At 38.7% G+C, this 26,571-nt stretch overlaps 1 protein-coding gene across 10 annotated transcripts in view; it reads left to right on the plus strand.

The window, feature by feature from the left end:
* RASAL2 (RAS protein activator like 2) overlaps nt 1-26,571 on the plus strand; it is a 392,695-nt gene that overhangs the window by 324,565 nt on the left and 41,559 nt on the right. For all 10 annotated transcript variants that reach the window (XM_027975906.2, XM_027975907.2, XM_015099332.3 and 7 more), the window contains 2 exons: nt 774-883; nt 23,259-23,412. In XM_027975906.2, the coding sequence (XP_027831707.1) occupies nt 774-883; nt 23,259-23,412 (264 nt within the window). The remainder of the gene's footprint in view (nt 1-773; nt 884-23,258; nt 23,413-26,571) is intronic.

Below are 26,571 nucleotides of genomic sequence, written 5' to 3' on the forward strand. Positions count from 1 at the left end.
TGTGCTGTTATTGGCCTAGTATTTTTTCCTTTTGGAAATACTGTTGTATTTCCATGCATCAAAATACTTTTCTTTGAATTACAATCTTTTGTCAAAACATTTTGAGATACCTCTGTAAGATGTCCTTTCATCTCCCAACAGTAGAACTGTTTCTTAAAAGAAATGCTTATTGATGTTCATTCATGTCTTTACTTTTTTATTCAGCAAGCTTTTTTGAATGTCAGGTGCTAAGACTGGACGATGTTCAAGGCACTCTGGATGGTTTGGTAGAAGTGGCACAAAGTAAGCAGGGGCTAAAAACTATAAGGCACTTTGTTCTTCCGAAGTCTAGGTGCTTCACTGGTTTCATAAATGATACATACCAATTTCATTTTAAAATAGTTAAACTATATTTGAAAGTTAACATCATAAATACCATATCCAAGGTGACATAGATCAAATTATGCCACTGTTGAGAACACCAACATATGACCTTAAAAGTTAGAAGTGTCTTTACCATAGCTAGTATAGAGACAGTTTAAGAAATAAGAACTTAAGTGCCATCAAAAAGTCTAATTCTCCCAGTTATCTTGGAAGAAAAAATTTTTTAGCACATTACCAAGTGGTTTCCAGCAACTGTGTTTTACAAATTAAAAAATTAAAAGCTAGATTCTGTTTCTGGTCTTGATTATAAGAATCTGAGTAGCTTTTATAAAGTCAGTGCAGATGAGTTAGGAAATAGCAAGGTTCCCCTTTTGTTCTTTTTCCTATCACCTTCTGCCTTTTCATTCTAGGGGTTCTTCAGCAAGCGCCTAAAAGGCTCCATCAAGAGGACCAAAAGCCAATCAAAGCTTGACCGAAACACGAGCTTTCGGCTTCCCTCCCTTCGCAATACCGATGACAGGTAGGCATTCACTTGCTTAAAACACAGAAAGCAATTTTACAGTGCATTTTGGTAAGATATTTTGGTCTTCTCTAACTGTGCATCAGTGATAATCCTAGAGAACTGATAAAAAAATTTACTTTTTTGTCTTGCTCATATTGAGGCACGGTACAAAATATTAGCTTACATACCAAACCAGTTTAAAAATCTTACAATATTGGAGAGTGTGCAGATACCTAAGAACTAATTTAAGAGTCAGTTGTGCTATTTCTGTCGAATTGTGTTCTCATGGTCCAAGGTGTATCTTTCTTCGGTAGAATGGTTTTAAGGGATGCTGATGGCTATAGCTAACATTTTCTGAGCACTATACTAAATGCTTTATATACTTTATCTTGTTTAATCTTTAGAATAACCCTGTAAGAGAAATACTAATATTATCACGATTTTACAGGTGACAAGTCTGAGAAAGAGAGGTTCCAAGGTTATACCGCTTAGTAAATAGAAAAAAATGGTTAAACTTGGGCAACTTTGCTGAGTCCCTGGTCTTCTCTGCTGTCTTGTTCTTTGTGTATACTATATGAACTCGGCCTTATTAATTTACAGTCACATCTAGAAGGCCTGTATGAAAAGGAAGCCTTGAGATTTTTCTAGTGGTCCAGTGGCTAAGACTCTGTTCCCAATACAGGGGGCCCAAGTTCAGTCCCTGGTCAGGGAACTAGATCCCACATACTGCAACTAAAGATTCCACATGCCACAATGAAGATCAAAGCTCCTTTATGCCACAGCTAAGACCCAGCACTGCCAAATAAATAAGTAAAAAAAAAAAAGAAAGAAATTCTTTTTTACAAAAGGAAGCCTGGATTTCAATAATTAGTGCTACCAGCTTGAGCAAACCTCACATGCATAGCTCTCTAAGGATAACAGCCTTCTAAAATGATTGAATGTATGCTAGGACACATTTGTAATAATTCATGTCTCCACAATGCTCAAAATTTAGGAAATGGTACTCTTGTGTCTTGACACATCACCACCATCACGAGTATTTATTGAGTGCTTACTCTGTGCCAAGTATTTTTAATGTAGTCTCTCATGTAATGCAACCCTAGATACTATTTTACAAATGAGGAACTAAGGCAAAACAGATTGAGAAGCATGCCCATAGTCACACAGCTAATTAGTAGAGCTTGGATTTAAACTTCTGTCTGCCTTTCATAATGATCCTCCTATTTATACTTGGGTGTTTCTTTTTCTTTTCAGTAATAAGTCCATTATTTCCAGCTACCTGCATCATAAGTAGACATGTAGATTGTAATCTCATAATTGCAGATTATAGACTTGCCAGGCAGAAAGTTACTCTCATTTTATAAATAAAGTACCTTTTCCCCTATACTGAATTGATGAGCCGCTACAGCTTTATCAGCTCTTCTTATCCTTGAACCACTTTAGAGATGTTCTGTGAAGTTTGCAAGTATGTTCAATTGCAGTGCAATTGTGTTGTTAGATATCTCATTTATACCTCTTTGTTTAAGGGTAATAATTTTAAAAAATATTTTATTCTCATATTTTCCCTTTGATTCCTATTATTCTACAACTTTCATCATTGAAAGAATTCACATCATTTTATAAATAAGTCTCAATAAAATAGAAATGACAAGATTTTTCAGAATATTGGTTTTTAAGGACAAGGAAATGGTATAGCAACTCAAACATTCCTAATTCAATCACCAGTTCCTTAAACTCTGTAGCATCACGTATAAACTTGAGAGACAAGGAGATATTTTTTGTAGGTATACTTTATTGTATAAACTTGCACTAAATATCACTTTCTCAATTTCAAACCAAGTACTCTGTCCTATTCTGTTTTGCTTTAGGTAGCCTAGAGGAATTCTTGGATTGAATTACCAAGAGATTATATTCTCCTGGAGTCTGCTATTGCTATTATATAGGCAGTGCATTTTCAGCCTTTCCAATGATTTAAATTCCTTATATGTGACTTCCATGCTATTCTACTTCAGTCAACAGTAGTATCTTTCTGACTCAAATACAGCATACTAAATAATACAGCATAATTTAAAAAGTGCTAATAAATCTCAAATATTAGATAATCCTTTTTGTCTTCCAAATCCATTTATAGAGGTTTTCTAAACAGAAATTTTTCAGAAACTTTATTATTCTTATATAGGGATATACTCACTAGAAGTTTGAATATATCACAGTTCAAACAAAAAAAAAAAAGACCTTCTTGCCATCAGATCATCTGAAAACACAGATAAATAGACCTAAGGTACAAGGTCTTAATCAACTGAGTTCTTCAAATTGGTAACCTTACTAGTATCATTAAGAGATTTTTCCAAAGACCCTTGGTCTTGTGCCGTATGCATCAGTTGCTGAAATCAGGCCATTTCTTCCAAAATGGTATGTGGTGTCTAAATCTAAGTAGAAAAACATTCCTATTCTTATGGCAAGTCTGCAGAAACTCTAGGCAAACCTAAGTAAGCAACCCCTTTTTGCAGTTTCTAAATTGTATTGTAAATTGCTTGTGTCTTTGTGTAAAAGGAAAAAAGTTTCAATACATTAAGTCACCTTCCTTTTCTTCCCATATAAATAACCTCATTAACAGTTTGTATATTTTCAAACCTTTTTTAAAAAATCCATACATAGATGCATACATATGTATACTTGGCTTGTTTTCATAAAGCTGGTGTTGTTGGTGTTTAGTCAGTGAGTCGTGTCTGACTCTTGCGGCCCCATGGACTATAGCCCAACAGGCTCCTCTGTCCATGGGGTTTCCCAGGCAAGACTACTGGAGTGGGTTGCCATTTCCTTCTCCAGGAGATCTTCTCGACCTAGGGATCGAACCAAAGTCTCCTGCGTTGCAGGCAGATTCTTTACCACTGAGCCACCAGGGAAGCCTTTCACATAAGTGGGATCATATTATATGTATTACTTTGTGACTTCGCTTTATAGAATAAATATTTTGGACAACTTTTTATGTCAGTCATATAAATCTACATAATTCTTTTTAACAACAACAGTTTTTTGTAACATGTGTACATCACTTCCCTGCTCATGAATATTTTGTTTCTCCATTCTTGGGCATAAAATAGAGATGTAATAATCATTTTTGTTATGTGCCTTTCTCTCCTTACTTGATGGGGTTAGATTTCTGAAGAAGAACTACTAGTATGAAGTATATACAATATCATATTGTTCTTCAGAAAAGCTGTATTAATTTCCATTCCCACCCATAGGTTAGGATCAATTTTATCCATGGATAAATAACAAGGTCCTACTGTATAGAGAGGGAATAGGATTCAATATGCTGTGATAAACCATAATGGAAAACACTATTAGGAAAAAAAAAAAAAAAATATATATATATATATATATATATATATATAAAACCAAGTCACTTTGTTGTACAACGGAAATTGATATAACATTGTACAGAAACTATACATCAATAATAAAAATTACTTTTATCCTTCAAACATATATTTTATCAGTATGATGGATGAATAGAAATAGTAAACACATGTACAGTATGTACGGGGCTTCCTGGCTAGCTCAGTGGTAAAGAATCTGCCTTCAGTGCAGCAGACCCAGGTTCTATCCCTGGGCGTGAAGATCCCCTGGAGGAGGGCTTGGCAACCCATTCCACTATTCTTGCATGAGAATCCCGGGACAGAGGAGACTGGCGGGCGACAATCCATAGGGTCACAAAGAGTCTGACGCAACTGAGGCAACTTAGCACTTGCACACACAGTGTGTACTATGTGTCATACACGGGTCTAAGCACTTCACATGAATGAACTCATTCAATCATTATAACAACCCTAGTTACATTCATGACGCTATTTTGAAGAGGAGAGAACTGAAACCGAGAAATGAGTGAATTGCACAAGGTCGCACATCAGAAAATGGCAAGACTGTGATTCAGATTCAAGAATTCTAGCTCTGGAGTGTACATTCTTAACTTTATGCTGTATTGCCCCTCACAGAAAAGTCAGGTAGCAGACATTTGTTTTAATTTCTATTCCCTAATGCCTGGTAAGTTGAACATCTTTTCAGAAGTTTTCTTCTTCAGTGACTTGCTTATTGATCCCTTTGCCCATTTGCTGTTGAGCTGTTTGTCCTTTATCTAATGATCTGGAGTAGTCCTTTATTATTACAAGGGATTGTAAGCCACTGTTACTCATATTGTTAAATTTTTCTTCCAGTCAGTTACTTGTGTTTTAAAATCATGTCTCTAGACTATATAGAAGTTTTAAATTTTCACTTGGTGCAACATGTCAGTCTTTGTGGGCTTAACTGTCCAAATTTGACCAGAACTCTGAACTCAAGAAGACAGGGATCTCTTTCTCATTAAATTTCTCATTATTATGCTGTTCAGTTCACTTTCTCTCTCTCCTTCAAGAGGAGGAAATATTCTATCTGGGGCATCAGAAGGATAATGAAGTAGTGATCATGATATTTTGAATTTTTAAAGGTTTTTGATAACTACAAACCTTATTTAGCACTCATTACATTTTAAAAATGTAAAATTATTCTCTTGAGGTCTGAGTTACTGCTTAAAGATGGCAGAAAAGCAGTTGTGAGTGAGTCCATTTCATCTAAAGAAGGTTTACTATATGTGATCAGTAAGTTTTTCTGTGCAAAAGACTAAAAGGTTATTTTAACATGCAGACTCAATTGATCAAAAAGACCCTGCAGGTCTGTTTAGCCAATGATCTGCAAGTCATAAACTCTGCTGTAAGGCCCTGATAGAATTTGGTGCCAAGGTTGCCTTGGGGATCTATTTATAATGATTCTTAAACTTAGAATTTCCTTTGTGAAACTGTAGGGCATAGACATGAGAAGTAAAATGTTGCCAAATAATATTTCTAAAAACCAAATATCTTGTCACACAGTAACATAGGTGATTGTGAGAGTTATGTACAGAGTAGAAAGCCATGTGCTACCAGGGAATATAGAGAAGTAACGACACAGCCCAACCTTAAGGAGTCAACAGAAGTAAATATCCAAGAAGAAATGGTGCAGGGAGGTAAGATTACTTCTTGTTGAGTGGATCGAGAAGGACCTTAGAGGGCAGTGGCAGTGAGTTATACCTTAGAAAATGAGTATAATTTGAACTGAGAAATAGACATGGAGAGAGTACTCTTCCAGATGGAAATAATAAGCAAAAGAAGAGAGCTGCAAATTACAGAGCTTGAAAAGAGCTTACCCCCAGAACTCTGGAAAGATTCAGCTCCTACCCAGCTCTAAAAGGCTAGCAGCCAGGCTTACATTTATACAGAGCAAATTTGAGAAACTCAACCAGATAAAAAGATACCAACATTTATGTCCCCCCATTACAATTTCCGGAGAAGACAATGGCAACCCACTCCAGTACTCTTGCCTGGAAAATCCCATGGATGGAGGAGCCTGGTGGGCTGCAGTCCATGGGGTCGCTAAGAGTCGGACACAACTGAGCGACTTCACTTTCACGCATTGGAGAAGGCAATGGCAACCCACTCCAGTATTCTTGCCTGGAGAATCCCAGGGACGGGAGAGCGTGGTGGGCTGCCATCTATGAGGTCGCACAGAGTCGGACACGACTGAAGCAACTTAGCAGCAGCACAGCATTACAATTTCAGCTGGTAATTCTGCTCCTAATTATATCCAAGAGAAGTGAAAACATTATGTCCCCACAAAAACTTGTACATGAATGTTTATAAGCATTATTTATAATTGCCCCAAAATGATACTGACCCAGATGTCCATCAACTGATGAGTGGATATACAAAAGATGATACATCCACCTAATACACTATTATTCAGTCTTAAAAAAAGAATGGAATACTGATACATGCTACAGTATGGATAAACCTTGAAAACTTAATGCAAAGTGAAAGAAGCCAGTCACAAAAGACTGCAGAATGTTCAATCCATTTATGTGAAATGTCCAGAATAGGCAAATCTATGAAGACAGCAGATTAACGGCTGCTAGAGGCTGGGGATATAGGGCAGGGGAGTGAGGAATGAAAAATGACTGCTAATGGACATGAGGTTTCTTTTTTGGAGTGATGAAATGTTTTAAGCTTAGACTGTGGTGATAATTGCACAATTCTGAGTATACTGAAAATGGTGTGCTTTAAGTGGGTAGATTTTATGGTATGTTAATTATATCTCAATAAAGATGTTAAATTACTTTTTAAAAAACATCTGGCCAGGAAGTACTCTGCAATGACGCTCATTAATCTGTAAGCTATATTCCAGCACACAGTTTTCCACTGAGTTCTTTAGCACTTTAAAATAAAGACAGATGGCCAAGAATCTCCAGATATTGAGGAAATTCTTCACCATGAAAGGCAGGAGGAAAAACAAATAAATAGGAGAGAGAAAAAAGAACTCAGAAGAAACAGAGACAATGCACAAAGCCAAAACCAACTTCTAAGCATAATAAATATTTTCAACAGATAAGGCTGTGCATCTATGAAACAATAATATGCTGTAAGAAAAGGAACCTCACTGACACAAGAAAGAGTTTGAAAATTAAAATATGTAAACTACAGTCAAGTCAGTTTCCCAGAAAGTGGAACAGAAAATGAGAAAATCAATCCAGAAGATTCTAATAAAAGAAGAGTTTTCTTAGAAAAGTTTGGAGAGGAAACTGTCAAAGAAATAATACAAGAAAATGTCCAAAAACAAGAAAATATAACTGCACATAGTGGAAAGGCCACCATATTCCAGTGAGTGAAAAATAACAAAAGACTTTCCAGCACACACGCACACACACACACCAGTTCACATTATCATGAAAGAGCACAATACCGAGGCTTAAAAAAAGAATCATAAAAGCTTCTAGAAAGAAAAATTAGGTTACATGCAAAGGAGGTATGAAAGGATTGCATTACAGTTCTCAATAGAATATTAAAAATCAAAAGTCACTGGAGCAGTGTTGTCAAAATTCTGAGTGGAGGTTATTTTCAACCCAGTAATCCATACACAGGACAATCCTTGAATGTCAAATGGGGAGTTTAGATTTTATTGTATAAGCAGTGGGGGGACATTAACCATTTTTGAGCAAGGAAGTGACCTGATTAGAATTGTGCCATGTATAGATTAATCCAGCAGTGGAATTTCACATGACTTGGTTTGCAGAGACTAAATTTGGGATTCCAATTAGGTTGAGGGGGGAGCTATTTTAAGAAATAAGGAAGGCTCTAAAGAGGGTAGTTGGCAGTGGGGATGAAGAATCAGAGACAAGACAGGAGAAACATTTTAGAGGCAAAATCAATAGGCTGTCACAGTCATTATTGTTCCAAAGCCATCTAATCAGATAAAAGCCAGTAAAGTGATTTCCCAGAATCAGTATTGGCAGCATGTTCACAGTAAAGCCATATCATGTGAAAGGGTACAGGGACAGGAGAAGACTCTGATATGTCTACCTTTTGTTGAAATGCACTTTGAAAAGTTTAAAAGTTTTGAAACTGCTGAAAAACCATGGTCATACCGCACTGTCAGGCATTCCAGGATTTTGAATGCCAGTCAGGTTGCCAACCTTGCTCTGGAAGTGCTACTTAAATTTATCAATGTCTTGAGGTAAAAGTAAGCACATGGAGTAGAAATTTTCTCAATTTCCTTCAAATGTCCTTCAAGTAAAAACCTCTGCAGTAATGTCTTCGATTCTGAGACTCACTGACGAAGTATGGTTTTAAAGTCTGCTTGTTCCCTGTCAGGAGATATTTAAGAGTAACTGTAGTGTTCTTTTGTAGGATATATATACTCAGCTTCTTCTGTTTCTCCTGATTAGAACCAATTTTTTAACTCTTTTCTCTTTTTAATTCATATACTGACAAGCAGTTAGAGAGTCTTGCAAGCACTTCCCCCAATAGTGTGTGTGTGCTCAGTCAGAGTCATGTCCAACTCTTTGTGACCCCATGGACTGTAGCCTACCAGGCTCCTCTGTCCATGGGATTTTCCAGGTATGAAGACTGGAGTGGGGTGCCATTTCCTCCTCTAGGGGATCTTCCCGACCCAGGGACCAAACTCACACCACCTGCATTGGCAGATGGATTCTTTACCACTGAGCGACCTAGGAAGCCCAGTGATATAACTGTAATATAATATCAAAACCAAGTAATTGACATTGATACTGGACTACAGACTTTATTCGGTTTTCACCAATTTTTATGTGCACTTATTTGTGTGTGTTTATAGTTCTATGCAGTTTAATCCTACATATAGATTTGTGTAACCACCACCATCAAAATCGAGATACAGAATTATGCCATTACCAGAAAAGAACTCTCTGCTACTCTTTACAGTCATACCTTCCTCTTTATACCTATCCCTGTCCCCTACCAAGCATGTTTTGTTTTCTACCTCTATGATTTTATTTCAAGTGTTATATAAATGGAATTGTATAATGTGTAACCATTTAAGAGTGGCATTTTTTTCACTAAATAAAATGCCCTTGAAGTCCCTCCAAATTGTTGCATCTGTCAATAGTTTGTTCCTTGTTATTGCTGAGTAGTATTCTATTGTATGGATGTACCAAAGTTAAACCAACCACCCACTGGAGAACATTAGTTTCTAGTTTTTAGCTATTAGGAATAAAGCCCCTATGAACAGTTGTATACACATAAGTTTTCATTTCTCTACAGTAAATACACAAGCGTGGAATTGCTAGATTATATAAGTACTTGCTTAGGTTAATAAGAAACTGCTGAACTATTCTGCAGAGTACCTATACAATTTTACATTTCCACCAGCAATTTTATGGGGGGATGTGTGTGTGTCCATGTCCCTGTCCCAAGAGATTTTCACCTAAGTTTTCTTCCAAAGGTTTTGTGATTTTTTGCTTTTATATGTAAGCTTACAATTCATTTAGTTAATCTATAGTTACTGTAAATAAAGGTCTTAACCCAGAGCCTATGGGTGTTCTCTTCAAATAGTAATCAAAACCGCATACTTACCCAAGCCAAACAAATTGCAGATAATGTGTCTGGTTTTGGAGAAGGAAGTATTATAAACTCCTTAGTTCTCTCTTCATCAGCTTACCTGCCCGTGGTTTTAGGTACTCTACAGATCTGGGGCAATGGGAGACAGAAGGGTGGGGAAAGGGACTTAAATAGTAAATACTATCTTGCATGCATGTGTGGAAGTCTCTTCAGTCTTGTCTGACTCTTTGCAACCCTATGGACCATAGCCTGCCAGGCTCCTCTCCACGGCATTCTCCAGGCAAGAGTATTGAAGTGGGTTGCCATACCCTCCTTCAGGGGACCTTCCTGAGCCGGAGATCAAACCTGTGTCTATGTTTCCTGCATTGGCAGACGGGTTCTTAACCGCTAGTGCAACCTGGGAAGCCCAAAACTATCTTAGCCTTCCATTATGCTCTCTGAGCCTGGCAGTTGTTTAACTCGACTCTTCTATCATGGGGTGCTTTGGGGAATTCTTCAGGAATACGTCATCTCTGAGGAACTCTCACCTATGGTTTTTGTTTCTGTTTTTTGTTGGTTTTTTTTTTTTTTTTTTTTTAGTTTCATGGGTACATTTTTATTCTAGAAATTCATTTGCAACTCCTTCCACAGTTTTCTAGGTAGGAATTGCTGTTCTAGTTTCTACCCTTCCAGGTCTCTGGTCCACAGGAAATAACCACAAATTTTCTGCCCTGACAAACCTCCAAGATTGCAGCCTTATGTAAAAGTATCAACTTGGGCTCTGCTACCGAAAGTTAGCCATTTCCCATCCTCTAGATTTCCCAGGTAAAATCAAACCCCACTTTGTATGCATTCCCTACCTAAACCCTTTATGTGTGTTGGGGGGAGGCGGGTAGCTGCGAGGGGTGAGCCTCACAGCTTTCTCCAGAATTCTTCCTCAAAGAATCCTTTCCCTTCTCCATACTCACCACGTTTTATAGTCTTGTTCTGACCGAGAGGTTCAAGGTAATGGCATTCGTTCCAAAACTTTCCCTTTGTAAATTCTGCAGTTTGTCTGATACTTTACTTTGGCATGCAATATCTGTTTTATCTTGGAGTCTCAATTTGAAATTTCACTTTTAATATCTCATCACACATGTATATAATACTTTCATTAATCTACGATCTTCAGCATAACCTACAGGTAGGAATATGGCTCTGTCTGTTCCCTAACTCAGCATTATCACCTGCCACTCCTACCAGAAGTCTGTCATTTACTTACTATACTGTTCATATGTCTCTACTTTTATTCTTGCTGCCCTCTCTGTCGTCCAAACCATTTCCTATTCCTACACCTTGTCCTTTGACAAGCTTACTTCTGATTCATACTGATGCAACAATACCCCAGTTAGGAGTCATATGCTCCCTAATTTCTTTCCTTTGTTCTTCCTATGCATCATCCTAAACTAAGCACCTACCCCAGCTACCCACACGTGACCAAGTGTATACACATTATTACAGGACTGACTACTTTCTATTGAGTTTATCTTTCCATGTTTCTGCTTACCACGGCAAATGAGTTCCACAAGTAGACACACGATCTTTGTATCCCCACCCTCTTTGTATCCCCACAATGCCTGTCCTATTACAGTACTTAATTTCTTGGCCTGAAACAAAAGGTAAGAATCCAAACAAATTCTAGATAATGAAGAATCTCCTTCAATATGGTGTACTTAGATAGAATGACAGCTTCTCAGAAATTATTGGATTCCAGGCCATTAATTAATCAATACAGTCTAGCTATAGATTAATTTCCCTTACCAGTGTTTACTGGTATGGGCCAATTAAGGAGCCCTTAGTTTTGTGGGCTAAAATCCAACTGAAGTTTCTGATTATATCACAGTAGCATTTTAATTCACTTAGACTGCTTTATCTTAGTAGAAAAATGTTATTTCCATACATTTATTCCTTCTGTCTTCATATTCTTCCAGCAAGGAATAATTCAAGAATAGCCATCCTAACCTCAACCAGATGAGTAGTTTATATAAAAAGAACGAATGCATGTAATACCACTGTGGAAAGCTGTGTTTGCAATGATAGTCCTATTTGTATGGTACTGTAGTTTATGAGACATTTGTAAAAGCATAGATGATTGCATTTGATTCTCAGAATAACTGTGGGAGGTATAGGACCAGAAATCATTATCTATATTTTACAAATGAGATAACTAGGCTTCAGAAAGAATAAATTATTTGTTCCATGTCACATGGCTAGTGAGTGATTTGAGCAGGCATAAATACAGAGGGCTTTTGGCTCCAAGTTGATTGCCTTTTCCATTATACTCTTTGTTGCATGTGTTGATAGGAAACCTCACCTGCTGAGAAAATTATTGAGAAAGGAGAAAAAAAGGGACAAATGATGCACACACGTACACACATGCACAAGCACACTCAAAACGACTCCTAAGAGTAGATTGCCATGCAGTAATAATTAATTAGTGAGTCATTATATTTTTACAATTTGGTAAAATGTAAAGCAAACACCCTGCTATGCTCCTGTCATCGTCCTTTCCCTCCAAATCCAAGTGGAAAGAATGAAAAAATAAAAGCAGTAGAAGAAACTATAGGCTGGATTTCTTATGCTTTTAGGATGAAAGAGTTTTTTCTAAGCATAAACTGGGGGAAATAATTAAACTACAGACAGAAAAAAATACTAATTTAATTAATTTACAAATAGTATTTGCATATCAGTTAAATTCGACAATTAGAAAAATGGTCTAAGAACATGAAATAACATTTCATAATTTACAGAACAGAGAACTGAACTTGATTGTATATTGATATACATTTAAAATGTGTTCAACATGGTCATTTAAAGAAATTCATACTAAAGCAATTAATGAAATACCACTTTTTACCAGTTATATTGCCAAAGATATTTGAAAATCAGCCCTGTGTCATTTTGGTGGTGATAGCATATAGAAACATGCATTATTGGTGTGGATTTAAGTTGATACTATCTATTATGGAGGATAAAGTAGCATTATCAAAACTTTAAATGTGTGTACCCTATGATCTAGCAGTTTCACGTTTGGAAGTTTAAACCATGAATACATGCACATGTGCTTCAAAGTATATGTATTAAGATACTTTTTGAACCTGGGTTAATCACCAAAAAAAAAAGGAAAAGAAAAGAAAAAAAATGTAGATGGTTGTCAATTATTGCTTAAAGTTCTATAAGCCCATATAAGGGAGTACAGAGTGATCATTAAAAAGAGGCAAGTTATAGCTGTATTTTCCAGTGTGGACAGAATTCCAGAATATACTCTTAAAGGAAAAAAGTATGGTAGAATTCTACTTGTGTGTATATACATACACACACATATGTATATGTATACCAAATTGGTTGTCTGTACAAAAAATTTCTAGGAGGATCACAAAAAAGTCATTAATAGTATTTTCTCTAGGAGATTGAGGGTGGTACCATTATTTCTATTTTTCACCTCCTTTCCTTCTGAGCTCTTGGAATGTATTACCAAGAGCGTGTATTACTTTATTATTTATAGAGGAAAAAATGATTAACTAGAGAAAACCTTCTTTAGTGCCGTTTCAACCTCATTCCTCCTTGTAGCTTTTCCCAAGTTGCCAGCCCTTCATCATCAGACTTCATGAGTTAGTCTTCACTTTCTCACATCCCATTCATTTCCTTAGCCCTCCGCAGTCTCATTTTTATCCTCATCATTTCACTGAAACTGTTCTGCCAAAGTCTCCAATTATCTCTCAGTTCATATACCCAGTGGCTACTATTAATATTTTAACACCCTCTGTATTGTGCAGTGATGGGCAGCCTGTCCTTTGTAAGACTTCTCTTCCCTGGATTTTTATGATACTTGAGTCTCCTGGTTTCCTTCTGTCTTTCAGATTCTTCAGTCTCTTTCACTTTTGCAGATTTAAATGTTAGCATTTCTCAGGCCATTTTCTCAGGACCTTTTCTCAGTCTGCATATTCTCTTTCAGTATTCACACTGTCTTAGTCTGTTGAGGCTGCTATAATAAAACATCATAGGCTGGGTGGCTTATAATCAGCAGAAATTTATTTCTTATAGTTCTGGAAATAGTTCTGAAAAGAAATGCAAAAAAGCAAAATGGCTGTCTGGGGAGGCCTTACAAATAGCTGTGAAAAGAAGAGAGGTGAAAAACAAAGGAGAAAAGGAAAGATATAAGCATCTGAATGCAGAGTTCCAAAGAATAGCAAGAAGAGATAAGAAAGCCTTCTTCAGCGATCAATGCAAAGAAATAGAGGAAAACAACAGAATGGGAAAGACTAGAGATCTCTTCAATAAAATTAGAGATACCAAGGGAACATTTCATGCAAAGATGGGCTCGATAAAGGACAGAAATGGTATGGACGTAACAGAAGCAGAAGATATTAGGAAGAGGTGGCAAGAATACACGGAAGAACTGTACAAAAAACATCTTCACGACCCAGATAATCATGATGATGTGATCACTCATCTAGAGTCAGACATCCTGGAATGTGAAGTCAAGTGGGCCTTAGAAAGCATCACTACGAACAAAGCTAGTGGAGGTGATGGAATTCCAGTTGAGCTGTTTCAAATCCTGAAAGATGATGCTGTGAAAGTGCTGCACTCAATATGCCAGCAAATTTGGAAAACTCAGCAGTGGCCACAGGACTGGAAAAGACCAGTTTTCATTCCTATCCCAAAGAAAGGCAACGCCAAAGAATGCTCAAACCACTGCACAATTGCACTCATCTCACATGCTAGTAAAGTAATGCTCAAAATTCTCCAAGCCAGGCTTCAGTAATACATGAACCTTGAACTTCCTGATGTTCAAGCTGGTTTTAGAAAAGGCAGAGGAACCAGAAATCAAATTGCCAACATCCGCTGGATCATGGAAAAGCAAGAGAGTTCCAGAAAACATCTATTTCTGCTTTATTGACTATGCCAAAGCCTTTGACTGTATGGATCACAATAAACTGTGAAAATTCTGAAAGAGATGGGAATACCAGACCACCTAACCTGCCTCTTGAGAAATCTGTATGCAGGTGAGGAAGCAACAGTTAGAACTGGACACGGAACAACAGGCTGGTTCCAAATAGGAAAAGGTGTACGTCAAGGCTGTATATTGTCACCCTGCTTATTTAACTTCTATGCAGAGTACATCATGAGAAATGCTGGACTGGAAGAAACACAAGCTGGAATCAAGATTGCCGGGAGAAATGTCAATCACCTCAGATATGGAGATGACACCACCCTTATGGCAGAAAGTGAAGAGGAACTAAAAAGCCTCTTGATGAAAGTGAAAGAGGAGAGTGAAAAAATTGGCTTAAAGCTCAACATTCAGAAAACAAAGATCATGGCATCCGGTCCCATCACTTCATGGCAAATAGATGGGGAAACAGTGGAAACAGTGTCAGACTTTATTTTGGGGGGCTCCAAAAATCACCACAGATGGTGACTGCAGCCATGAAGTTAAAAGACGCTTACTCCTTGGGAGAAAAGTTATGACCAACCTAGATAGCATATTCAAAAGCAGGGACATTACTTTGCCGCCTAAGGTCCATCTAGTCAAGGCTATGGTTTTTCCTGTGGTCATGTATGGATGTGAGAGTTGGACTGTGAAGAAGGCTGAGCACCGAAGAATTGATGCTTTTGAAGTGTGGTGTTGGAGAAGACTCTTGAGAGTCCCTTGGACTGCAAGGAGATCCAACCAGTCCATTCTGAAGGAGATCAACCCTGGGATTTCTTTGGAGGGAATGATGCTGAAGCTGAAACTCCAGTACTTTGGCCACCTCATGCGAAGAGTTGACTCATTGGAAAAGACTGTGATGCTGGGAGGGATTGGGGGCAGGAGGAGAAGGGGACAACAGAGGATGAGATGGCTGGATGGCATCATGGACTCGATGGACATGAGTCTGAGTGAACTCCGGGAGATGGTGATGAACAGGGAGTCCTGGTGTGCTGCGATTCATGGGGTCGCAAAGAGTCAGACACGACTGAGCGACTGAACTGAACTGAACTGAATAGTTCTGGAGGCTGTGAAGTCCAAGATGAAGGTCCTGGTAGATTCAGTGTCTGGTAGGGACCTGCTTCCTGGTTCAAAAGCCTGTCTTTTTTAATGTGTCCTCAGACAGGGGAATGGGTGATAGATCTCTCTGGGGTCTATTTTATTAAGGCACTAATCCCCTTCATGGGCTTCCCTTGTGGCTCACCTGGTAAAGAATCTGCCTGCAATGCAGGAGACCTGGGTTCGATCCCTGGGTTGGGAAGCTTTCCTGGAGAAGGGAAAAGCTACCCACTTCAGTATTCTGGCCTGGAGAATTCCATGGACTATATAGTCCATGTGGTCACAAAGAGTCAGGCACAATTGAGTGACTTCCACTTTCAGTTTCAATCCCCTTCATGAGGGCGCCCTGTCCGGGCCGGATCACCTCCCAAAGGTCACACTTCCTAAAACAGTCACATTGGAGGTTAGTAATTCAGTATAGATTGGGGGGAACACAAGTCTGTAGCAAATATCTACTCACATAGGAACCTCAAACTTGTACTAAACTTGATTTTATTTCCACGCTTGCCTCCACCAGCATTGCCTCTCAATTCCCATCTCTGGAAAGGACTTTATCATTTTTCTACTGAGTGACTTAGCCTTGACTCTGCCACCTCACTAATGTCCCCAGGATTGCTGTCATTAAGGCCTGTTTACCTCCTAGTGAAGTGAGGTGAAAGTCACTCTGTTGTGTCTAACTTTTTGTGACCCCATAAGACTGTAGCCCACCAGGCTCCTTTGTCCATGGAATTTTCCAGGCCAGAATTCTGGAGTGGGAAGCCATTCCCTTCTCTAGGGCATCTTCCCAACCCAGGGATTGAACCCAGGTCTCCCACATAGCAGGCAAATTCTTTATCATCTGAGCCACCATGGAAGCCCAAGAATACCAGAATGGGTAGCCTATCCCTTTTCCAGCAGATCTTCCCAACCCAGGAGGCCAACCGGGGTCTCCTGCATTGCAGGCAGATTTTTTACCAACTGAACTATCAGGGGAGCCCCGTGTCTGACTCTTAGCGACCCCATGGACTGCAGCCTACCAGGCTCCTCTGTCCATAGGAGTTTCCAGGCAAGAGTACTGGAGTGGGGTGCCATCGCCTTCTCCATTTACCCTCTAATTACCACCCAAATCCGTTTACTTCTTTCACATATCTGCTGTTCTAGTTCATGATCTTTACTCAGATTACTGGCATTATCTATGAGCCAGTCTCTAAGTCTTTCATTATTTCTCTCCCATCTCTATACCCCTTTCTCCTCTTTTTAGCCAAAGTATACCTTGTTCAGATACACATTTGATCTTGTCATTCACCCTCCACCACTCACGACCTTTCTATGTTCATTCACTGGCTTTGTGATCAAACTGGAACACCCACGTTACTACTGGTCCCATCATAGTGTCTCTCAGGCCTCATCATTCCCCACACCTCTTCTCTCAGCCCCAGCACATATCCACCCTGGACCAGAGCCACGCTGCTTAATTCTCCTCAACTCCTCAAACACCCCAGGTTTGTATTTTTCTTACAGCCTTTCTCACATGCTGACCATTCCCTCTCAGACTCTCAGGACCTCCACATCTCCATACAGCTAATTCCACTCCACCCTTAATTACCTGATGACTTTTAGCATTCCATCACATTACTTTTACCTCCATGAAACTTTCTTTGAATCCCCAGCTAAAGATCCAGGGCCCCTACTAAGTACCCACAGAGCCATTTTTGCATCTTTTTTCCTAGGTCTTATCACATGGTATAATGGCTTGTTAACTCACTAGATTATTAACTATGTGTGAGTACAACAACCTTGCCTTTCTTCTTCACCATTGTTTACTTCCATCTGTACCTAGTATAGTGCCTGATGCGTAATATGCACCAAGCAACTATTGAATGAATAGATGGATTCAGACATGTATTCATTTATTCAACCGAATAATGGTTAAAACCAGTGGGAAAGCAAATAGGCATGAATTTAGGAATGATGAAGAAGTAAGTGTCATTGAACTTCATCAATTTCTAAATTTTTTATCCTCCTTTCACCCATACTTAAATTTATGGTGACACTGAGACTGAAGTCTAAATTCAGGGAAGAATAGTTGCTAATCTTTCCACTTACTCTTGAACCATTTAAATGTGTAATTGAATTCATTTGTGAGTGTGCTTTAGTTTAGTTTCATTTTTTAAAAATTCAGTATTGTTTATCTGGTTATATTGTTGTTTATATATATAGTTGTTTTAATTCAGTGATGTTTATACTGAATTTGTTCAGCAAGCACTAGTAGATTTTATTCCATTTGCAATTTAAGAACAAAGAAGGTGTATTCCAGTTTGGTACAGTTTCTGTAAGGAGATTTTTCCCCTAGTGCCTGTCACTGAAGGCTGAGAGAGTTTTTGGCCCTTCAGAACATGTTTTAATGTCTATAATCTTGTCTTCATTCTGTGTCCACCTTCATTGCAAGTGTCTGTAACCCAGATAGGCTGAATGTTGTTTTTGACTGTGATGATAAATTTCCTTACCATGGATTTATTTAAGTGAAAACTCAGGCTGACAAATATCCTTCTTCACCATTAGCAGCTAAGTTCATTAGACCATCCTGTCTAGAGGCTGAGAGCAGAGAAAAGGAAGATCATAGTACATATTATGTTTCCATAAATAGCTTTTTGTATGAGTGGTTGTGTGGTTTGTTTTTTTTTTTTTTTTTAAGCAAACATAAAAACCAGTGAATAATATAAGCAGTAGGGACTGGCTTTAACTGCAGCAGGTAAATCAGCGCAGCCAGTGCTGTCAGAATCCTCAAAGAGGATGTTTTTTTAGCACACAAGCAGAACTCTGGTGAATGAGCTTTAATTTCTTCCTTTTTTTCATCTTTATTTTCTAAAATCCAGGTAGGGAAAGTTTTATAGTATAGGAAAGTATCTGCTCTTTCAAACGGAAAACATCAGTTGGATGGTTTCACAGATACCAGGTTGAAAAACAATGAAATCTGGGAAGGAAGTAAAGCTGTCTTTCCCCCAAAGTGAAAGCTCAGAACAACTTTTGAAAAACTGATTAGACCCTTTGTAAATTTGTTGGTTAGAGTACTAGGATACCGAATTTTATTGATTTCTTCCTGGAAAATTTCCAGACAAGATAAAGTGCCTTAGGAACACACGCTGGTGAACACAAACATATATTTCTGTACCCAGTTTATGGCTGAGCTGTCTTTTCAAGAATTCAGTGAAGCAGTTTGGAATCATAACTGCCACACCAAGCAGAAATTCACCTGCCCTGGAGTACAGGATTTTGTGTGGCAGTAAGCATTTATTTTTTCAGTTGTATTTTTAATTAAAAGTTTCCCACATTTGGAACTGAATCTGTTAACATGTAGCAGATTGAGCTAGCGCATCCAAGTATCACTGGCGCTTTGGGGAAAATATGCTTTTTAAAAAATTGGATGGTTGAGCTGGGAAAAATCCAGCTGTGTTTTACTTAACATTGCACTAATCAGAGTCTTTTGACTCCTTTTTTTTTTCCTTCTTCAGTAAATTCAATGGCATGCATGTTGGCTCTGCACCCCCCACGACTTTACTTTTGTCTTTTAAGACTGATTTTAGCTAACGATGTGGGTTAAAGCAATATAATATTAATTCACTGTCTTGGGTGATAGAAAGCTACTCCTGCCTTGTAGTTTATCTGTTAAATAGGTGAGAAGTAGCAGGTAATTTTCATCAGCAAAGCAATTAGATTTTTAACCCTTACCTTTCATATCGCTAGAGCTCTGGGAGTTCACACAGAATTTGGTGTTATTTACTGACTGTAAACCAAAATGTAAAGGAGATCAAACCAGTCAATCCTAAAGGATATCAGTCCTGAATATTCACTGGAAGAACTAATTCTGAAGCTGAAATGCCAATACTTTGGCCACCTGATGCGAAGAACTGACTCATTGGAAAAGACCCTGATGGTGGGAAAGATTGAAGGCAGGATGAGAAGAGGACCACAGAGGATGAGATGGTTGGATGGCATCACCGACTCAATGGACATGAGTTTGAGCAAGCTCTGGGAGCTGGTGATAGAGAAGCCTGGCGTGCTGCAGTCCATGTGGTGGCAAAGAGTCAGACACAGCTGAGCAACTGAACTGACTGAAGGATATAGTGTTCCTTAATTAGAACTAAAACTGCTTGTGGGAAGCAGGTTCCCAATTAAACCAAGAAATAGTCATATTTGAACCCTGAATTATTACATGATGTTTAGGATGATGGGAGTTGAGGGAGGTGCAGGAGTCAGAAAGAGAACCAGTAGTTAGCGAATTCACAATGTCCACTTTCAAGGCTAGTTTCCTTGATGAAGGCCATTGTCAGATTGGACTGAGAATTGTTTCAAATTCCCATCTTTCTCTCAATAAATCCACATTCTTTCCTTTAGAGAAGTAAACTATTGTGACAATCAAAGCTGCTAAAACTCTAGTTAGCAAATCTAAGAAAAATCAACTCATAGGAAGGTGCAGGAGGAGGTAAACATGACTTGGAGGAGACTGGGGATTGCTAGTGCTATTATATTTGCACAGATAATGCCTCTTCACCACTGCCATTCCCAGGCTGCTCGATCTTCCTGTTCACCATAATCCTGCTTCTCTGGGAATTACTTCTGTCTTCTCCAAGACACTTTCTTCCCAATACAGGAAGGGCTTGCTTATTTATTCAGTAGCAACGTTGAATGTTTAGCAGGTGTAGTGTTCAATCCATTGGTGTCGGTGTGTATACACACACAAACATCCATAAATGCTGAACAATAAGAAGATCCTGAACAACTTGAAATTTCCATAACCAGGAGGAATTTTGAATTCTAATTCCAGGTGGCTTGGTTGTAATATCTGTTTATGTCTGTATTTGAAAATTAAGCCTGAGTATCAGAATGAAATTTGTTCAGCATTGTAAATACAATGAATAAAAAGTTTTTATCCACCCCTCTCTCTAAAAAGAAAAAATTATTTAATTCAGGTAAGTTAATGAAAAACAATACCTAGTAACATTAAACTAGGACAGCAAAGGAAATAGAATGGACGTGAGAGAAAGATTATACTTGCAAGGTGGAACGAGGGGAATACCCTTTAGTAGGGGGCTGGGGATTATCCAGAAACAAATCACTGCCTTGTTCTCTAGCAGAGTTAAGAGATTCTCCTTCACCCCCAGAATTGCCTCAGTTTTTTCCCTGTAGCTTCTGACTCCAAAATTGTTCATGGGAGTGGGTGGGGCCTCACTGTTCCGTCCTTTCTGTCTTAAAATGGTCACATTTGCAGAGCATGCTCCTTGAGTCCTTCACACTGGCGGCTTCTCCCTGCTGCCTTGGGCTCTAATCTCCTTATAGGTGTAGCACCATGGCAACAGGCCCAGCCTAGAGCCCAGGAACCTTGTTTACGTTACCTGAGGGGCTGGATGCAGCCTGAAGAAGAGAAGAATATTACCTGTCCTGCAGCCGGTTTAGAAGATGACTCTGCGTTCCGTTTCATGTGTTTCTGTTCTGCTGCTATTGAAGACTCGAAGTTACACCTGGAAAACATTTATTCAGAGATGCTATCAGTAACTGAAGGCGGCAGAGGAAGCCACCTTCTGTTGGTTCTTGTCTTCTAACCAGAGTTGTCTTCTGAGATGTAGCTCAGAAAAGTGACTTCCTGTGCTGTGACATGTGGCGGCGCTATGATTTGGGGGTGCTCTCCAAGGTGGCTGTTCAGTTGCTTCACGTAGGTAGACATTTATTTGATTTGAGATAATGTTATGTTTTAGAATATTTTCCTAGGGAGTTTAAAGAATAAAAGTAAGGCTTTTGTCGTACGTCTTATTTTGAATATGACTTCTTCATCTTTCCTGTTGAGAGGCTTACTCCCAGAGCGGGAGAGGCTTCTCCTCTCCAGGCAACTCCTCCTGGGAAAAAGGGGCTGGAATTGTTGTTTCATTTGTAATTAGGAACGGTTATAGTATCCTGTTGCCTCAACCAGGCTTCCCATGAAGCATACTGGGAAAGGTTGTATGGTAATTACATTAAAATTTGTTTTGCGTTTAGTTATTTATAGTTGATATGCTATGTTGACAGTATATAACATGACATTGTGGAGCTATTAAATTGTTCTGTTTTTATGTACAAAACATTAGGTGGGTTTTGTGCAGACTTTATATTATCAGTGGTAAATGTAATTATTGACTCTTTGACCTTAAAAAGAGTACTCAATATGAGAACATATGTTTTGTGTGTGGAAAGAAGAATGGACTAAAATCCTAGTCTTAGGATGTTTTTTCCTGTATGTATGGAATTTGATTAAACAGTGTTGGAATGGAACCAGAAGGGAAAGAGCAGCCTCTAGTACTAGTTTCCTATATCTCATTAGTTTATAATTTAACTGCAAGCTACTCTGACATTAAGTATTTCAGTTCCTTTTAATGTTAACATGGTTATTTCAAGGAAATGAATGAAGCTGCTTATTTAATGCACTTTACAAAAACAAATACCTTTCTACAAGACATTTCTTTTTATCTCTATTAGGTACTTCTACTTAAAATATATGTATTTAACTCTGAGTGTTTCAGTCAATAAATACTGTAATTACTGAGTAAAACTGCATAGCTATCCAGTTCTAGATTCAAGAATATTGTGTTTAATATTGTTTGGCTTCAGGCAGTGAAGTACTAGCCTGTAGTGACAAGAGTCACAATTCCCCACATTCCATCTGGGGGACAAAACGAACCAGAGCCCCTGAATGGTGTTGACAAAGATCTCTTCTTCTAGATGGGAGTTGGAACATTTCTTTGGAGGGTGGGAAGTTTCTTCAAGGCATTTTACTCTTCATTCATATTTGTACAATAAAGCATAAATAGAAACAAAAGCTTGCCAGAAAAGAATTCCATATTGAGATGAAAATCAGACCTTTTGAAAAGCAAGGTCTTGTGCTGAAAAGTTTGGCTTTGTTTCTGAGTATGTATATGTGTGTTTATTCTGCCAAAGCAGTGAAGATATAGCCACTATTATTTTGTCAGTGATAGTAGACAATAAATCTATAGCATGGGGGGGAAAAAAAGAAACCATTTGTCTTTAAATAAGACCTTTGCATAAAAAAGATATGCGTAAGGTTACCTTGAATGGTGTCTATTTCTCCATCTCCAGCACAGGAATGAGAATAAAAAACAATGTCTGTGGTGCAGCTTCCAGCTCCCTTGAGATTAGTAACATTATAGTACATTTTTGTGTTTTGTTGAAAAAAGAAAGTATGTATGTGCGCACACACACATGAGTGTATATGTGGTTTCTATGTGTCCCATGGATATGATCCTCTCATCATTATTACAGGTGTATTTTTTCTCTTTAGGGATTTATCCATTTGTTGTTAAACCTCCATTGCATTTGACCTTTATTTTCTTATTGGCCAAGTAGTTACACTACCATAAATATCTTTTTCTACTTTTAGGTCTCGTGGGCTGCCTAAACTAAAAGAATCCCGTTCTCATGAATCTTTGCTGAGCCCATGCAGTGCTGTGGAATGTCTGGATCTTGGTAGAGGGGAGCCTGTATCAGTAAAGCCACTCCATAGCAGCATCCTTGGACAAGACTTCTGCTTTGAGGTGGGAAAGTCTAGGAAAAATGAAGAGTAGTGAGACAGCAAAGAGATTTTCTATCCAATATTCTTATGATTGCTTTACTGTATTATTGATGATTTGATCATCTTAACTGGTTTTCAGTCACTGAAAATTACCTACTTACACAGGAAAAATTAGAAATCTGCTAATCTAATTATGTTGGTGGTATTGGAGAAGACTCCTGAGAGTCCCTTGGACTGCAAGGAGATCCAACCAGTCCATTCTGAAGGAGATCAGCCCTGGGTGTTAATTGGAAGGAATGATGCTGAAGCTGAAACTCCAGTACTTTGGCCACCTCATGCAAAGAGTTGACTTATTGGAAAAGACTCTGATGCTGGGAGGGATTAGGGGCAGGAGGAGAAGGGGACAACAGAGGATGAGATGGCTGGATGGCATCACCGACTCGATGGACATGAGTTTGAGTGAACTCTGGGAGTTGGTGATGGACAGGGAGGCCTGGCGTGCTGCGATTCATGGGGTCACAAAGAGTCAGACAGGACTGAGTGCCTGAACTGAACTGAACTGAATTATGTTAGTGATTAAAGTTATTAATGATGGCTTCTCATTACTTTTGGCTTTGTCTGCTTTCAAAGTAAATGAATTCTTAGTATATTCTCAGCAGAGATCACAAGATTAATACTAAATTATTGTTAGTATTTTAATCTTTTGGTATTGAGAAAGATATCACGCACAGTATGTTACTATTTTTCTTCTGAAAACCTAAGTCCCCAATTTTAATGATTCTTTGAGGGAAAAATACCAAAACCATAATTTTTTCTAACTAAAACCTGAGTGGTTCAAGATCCGGGATCATGTCCTCTTTATTTTTATAAGTTCCATGCACTTAGCTCGCTCTCTGGCACGTTGCATGTGCCTAATTTCTTCAGTGAACAAACTGCCCTTTACCAGAAAATTATCACTTTTTATAAGGTAACTTTCCCCTCCCAAACTTAATGTACACAATTGGCCATTTGCAAATTTAATTTCAAAACCATCTGTGTACTTGTTAGCATTATGATTTAATTAATTAGCACAGACTTACAAAATTACTAATGATGAGCCCTGTGTTAGATGTTGTAAAAGTTGAAAGATATCTGATACCTATCCTTGGGGACCTGCCCTATCCCACAGAAATACAGTGCAAGCCATGTGTGTGATTTTAAATTTTATTAAACCCAAATGTTACCATTTCCAACATGTAGCTAAAATAAAATTATCAACTGTTCACCTTCTTTTTTTTAAACTAAGTCTTTAGAATCTGACGTGTGTTTTACACTTAACCGCACATCTCAGTTTGGACTAGTTGTTTTTCAGGTGCTCACTAGCCACCTGTTGTTAGTAGCTACCATATTAGACAGAATGTAACATCTGATCTAATTCACTGGGTTATAAACTGAGAGTAAGTTACTATGTGAGCCATGTTAGCAATTTGGACAGGTCATTTATTGGTGTTCTTTTCTATAAAAGTCTCTTAAAGTTTGCCATATTTGTGGAAATCAGTTCAACAGACTGTATGCCGAGACAGGTGGTAGGTTCTAGACATAGAGACAACATACTTCATTTTTAAAGGACATTGATAATAATATTCAAACTAACCTAATGACTGGAAATCAACAGACTGGTTGCCTAATAGAAGAGAAATGGGTTCCAGAGTAATTAATTCAACACTACTCAGTTCAGTTCAGTTGCTCAGTCGTGTCCGACTCTTTGCAACCCCATGAATCGCAGCACACCAGGCCTCCCTGTCCATCACCAACTCCTGGAGTTCACTCAGACTCATGTCCATCGAGTCCGTGATGCCATGCAGCCATCTCATCCTGGGTCGTCCCCTTCTCCTCCTGCCCCCAATCCCTCCCAGCATCACAGTCTTTTCCAATGAGTCAACTCTTCTCATGAGGTGGCCAAAGTACTGGAGTTTCAGCTTCAGCATCATTCCTTCCAATTAACACCAGGGCTGATCTCCTTCAGAATGGACTGGTTGGATCTCCTTGCAGTCCAAGGGACTCTCAGGAGTCTTCTCCAACACCACAGTTCAAATGCATCAATTCTTCGGCACTCAGCTTTCTTCACCGTCCAACTCTCACATCCATACATGACCACAGGAAAAACCATAGCCTTGACTAGACGGACCTTAGTCAGCAAAGTAATGTCTCTGCTTTTGAATATGCCATCTAGGTTGGTCATAACTTTTCTTCCAAGGAGTAAGCGTCTTTTAATGTCATGGCTGCAGTCACCATCTGCAGTGATTTTGGAGCCCAGAAAAATAAAGTCTGACACTGTTTCCACTGTTTCCCCATCTATTTCCCATGAAGTGATGGGACCGGATGCCATGATCTTCATTTTCTGAATGCTGAGCTTTAAGCCAACTTTTTCACTCTCCTCTTTCACTTTCATCAAGAGGCTTTTTAGTTCCTCTTCACGTTCTGCCATAAGGGTGGTATCATCTGCATATCTGAGGTTATTGATATTTCAACACTACTAACAAGGCTATGGTTTTTCCAGTAGTCAGGTATGGATGTGAGAGTTGGACTGTGAAGAAGGCTGAGCACTGAAGAATTGATGCTTTTGAACTGTGGTGTTGGAGAAGACTCTTGAGAGTCCCCTGGACTGCAAGGAGGTACAACCAGTCCATTCTGAAGGAGATCAACCCTGGGATTTCTTTGGAGGGAATGATGCTGAAGCTGAAACTCCAGTACTTTGGCCACCTCATGCGAAGAGTTGACTCACTGGAAAAGACTTTGATGCTGGGAGGGTTAGGGGGCAGGAGAAGAAGGTGATGACAGAGGATGAGATGGCTGGATGGCATCACTAACTCAATGGATGCGAGTCTGAGTGAACTCTGGGAGTTGGTGATGGACAGGGAGGCCTGACGTGCTACGATTCATGGGGTCACAAAGAGTCGGACATGACTGAGCGACTGAACTGAACTGAACTGAACTCTTTTCAATTTCATGTAGTAGCCTTCTGTAATATTATAATGTGAAGGCAGTCCCAAGAAATAAGCTGTTAGAGATCTTCTTCCCTTTTCAGTTATATTTTTATTAACTCACTCAGAATTGAGAATATTTATTTGCAGGTAATTTTTAAAGGTATTAATTTAATTAGAGGTTTTCAGGTTTGTTCTTTCTAAACTGTAGGCCAGTT

This window comes from Ovis aries, chromosome 12 (genome assembly GCF_016772045.2).
Source record: "Ovis aries strain OAR_USU_Benz2616 breed Rambouillet chromosome 12, ARS-UI_Ramb_v3.0, whole genome shotgun sequence".
In the NCBI taxonomy this organism is placed as follows: Eukaryota; Metazoa; Chordata; class Mammalia; order Artiodactyla; family Bovidae; genus Ovis; species Ovis aries.